Source organism: Genypterus blacodes, unplaced genomic scaffold (genome assembly GCF_046128005.1).
Source record: "Genypterus blacodes isolate CSIRO-AG114 ecotype Tasmania unplaced genomic scaffold, CSIRO-AGI_Gbla_v1 ptg000544l_1, whole genome shotgun sequence".
NCBI lineage: Eukaryota > Metazoa > Chordata > Actinopteri > Ophidiiformes > Ophidiidae > Genypterus > Genypterus blacodes.
Genome location: NW_027467291.1, coordinates 38,653 through 40,000, shown reverse-complemented (window position 1 = coordinate 40,000; position 1,348 = coordinate 38,653). Strand labels below are relative to the sequence as shown.

At 46.0% G+C, this 1,348-nt stretch overlaps 1 protein-coding gene across 1 annotated transcript in view; it reads left to right on the top strand.

Moving 5' to 3' along the window:
• LOC142990478 (homeobox protein engrailed-1a-like) overlaps positions 1-885 on the top strand; it is a 3,030-nt gene extending 2,145 nt beyond the window's left edge. The window contains exon 2 of the mRNA XM_076140280.1: positions 566-885. Within this exon, the coding sequence (XP_075996395.1) occupies positions 566-885 (320 nt within the window). The remainder of the gene's footprint in view (positions 1-565) is intronic.
• Positions 886-1,348: the final 463 nt, after the last annotated feature.

Below are 1,348 nucleotides of genomic sequence, written 5' to 3'. Positions count from 1 at the left end.
CTGGATTTCCAATATGTTCATGCCTGAGTGTGTGTGTGTGTGTGTGTGTGTGTGTGTGTGTTAGGCAGTCGTGGCTTTGTTGGGATGTAAAGTGTGTGATAAACGCTGCTGTGTCACTCAGGATTCAGTGTGTAGTCAAGGAGTGTGTGTAGTCAGGAGTGTGTCGGTGCGTTGATGTCAGCTGGGCTGTACTCACACGCACACACACACCTAAACACACACACACAAAGTGTAACAACATGACTGTCAATGATTTAACGGTATAATTACGATTATCATTACTATTATTATTATTATTATTATTATTATTATTATTATTGTTGTTGTTATTATTATTATTACTGCATGTTAACTTGTATGTGTGTGTATGGAATAATTCGAATATAAACGTTTGTTATTCTCTAATATTCTACTTAAAGCGTTACAAAATTCTTCTTCTTCTTCTTGTTATTATTATGTTGCTGATGTGTCGTCACTATTTTTGTTTTCAACGCGCGTGCACGTGTGTCGTCAGCTCGCGCTGCATATTTATATTCCGCCTGCGTGTCTTTCGTCCCCACTGCAGGTCCACGGACACGGAAACTGAAAAAGTCGAAAAGCGGCAAAGAGGACAAGCGGCCGCGCACCGCCTTCACCGCGGAGCAGCTGCAGAGACTGAAGACGGAGTTCCAGGTGAACCGCTACATCACGGAGCAGCGCAGGCAGAGTCTGGCCCAGGAGCTCAACCTCAACGAGTCCCAGATCAAGATCTGGTTCCAGAACAAGCGGGCCAAGATCAAGAAGGCCAGCGGCTTCAAGAACGGCCTGGCGCTGCAGCTGATGGCGCAGGGACTGTACAACCATTCCACCACCACCATCCAGGAGGACAAGGAGGACAGCGACTGAGACTGGAGACACCGGGACGCCTCTGGACTTTGTAAATATATTATATCTAATTTAATGATGGAGTGAGGAGAGGATGAAGACCTGGACACGCGCGCCCTCCTCCTCCTCCTCCTCCTCCTCCTCCTCCTCCTCGTCGTCCTGTTGGGGAGCGAACACAAAAGAGAAAAGAGACAAACTGGCTGCAGACTGAGACTGAGCTGCCGCCGCTACAACCAAAGATTTTATTGGAAATCACAGCCTGGACAGTTTTAAAAAGAGAAGAAGAATAAGTCACTCATCACTGTTTAGCTCGTTTTGTTATTCCCTCTTAGAATAAAGTGGAGCTGCACTCCAACACAGCCATAAGAAGAAGAAGAAGAAGAAGAAGAAGAAGAAGAAGAAAAAGATGATGATGATGATTAACCCCGTCCGGCCTGTGTGTGTGTGTGTGTGTGTGTGGGTCTGATGTGTTTTTGCTTTGGTT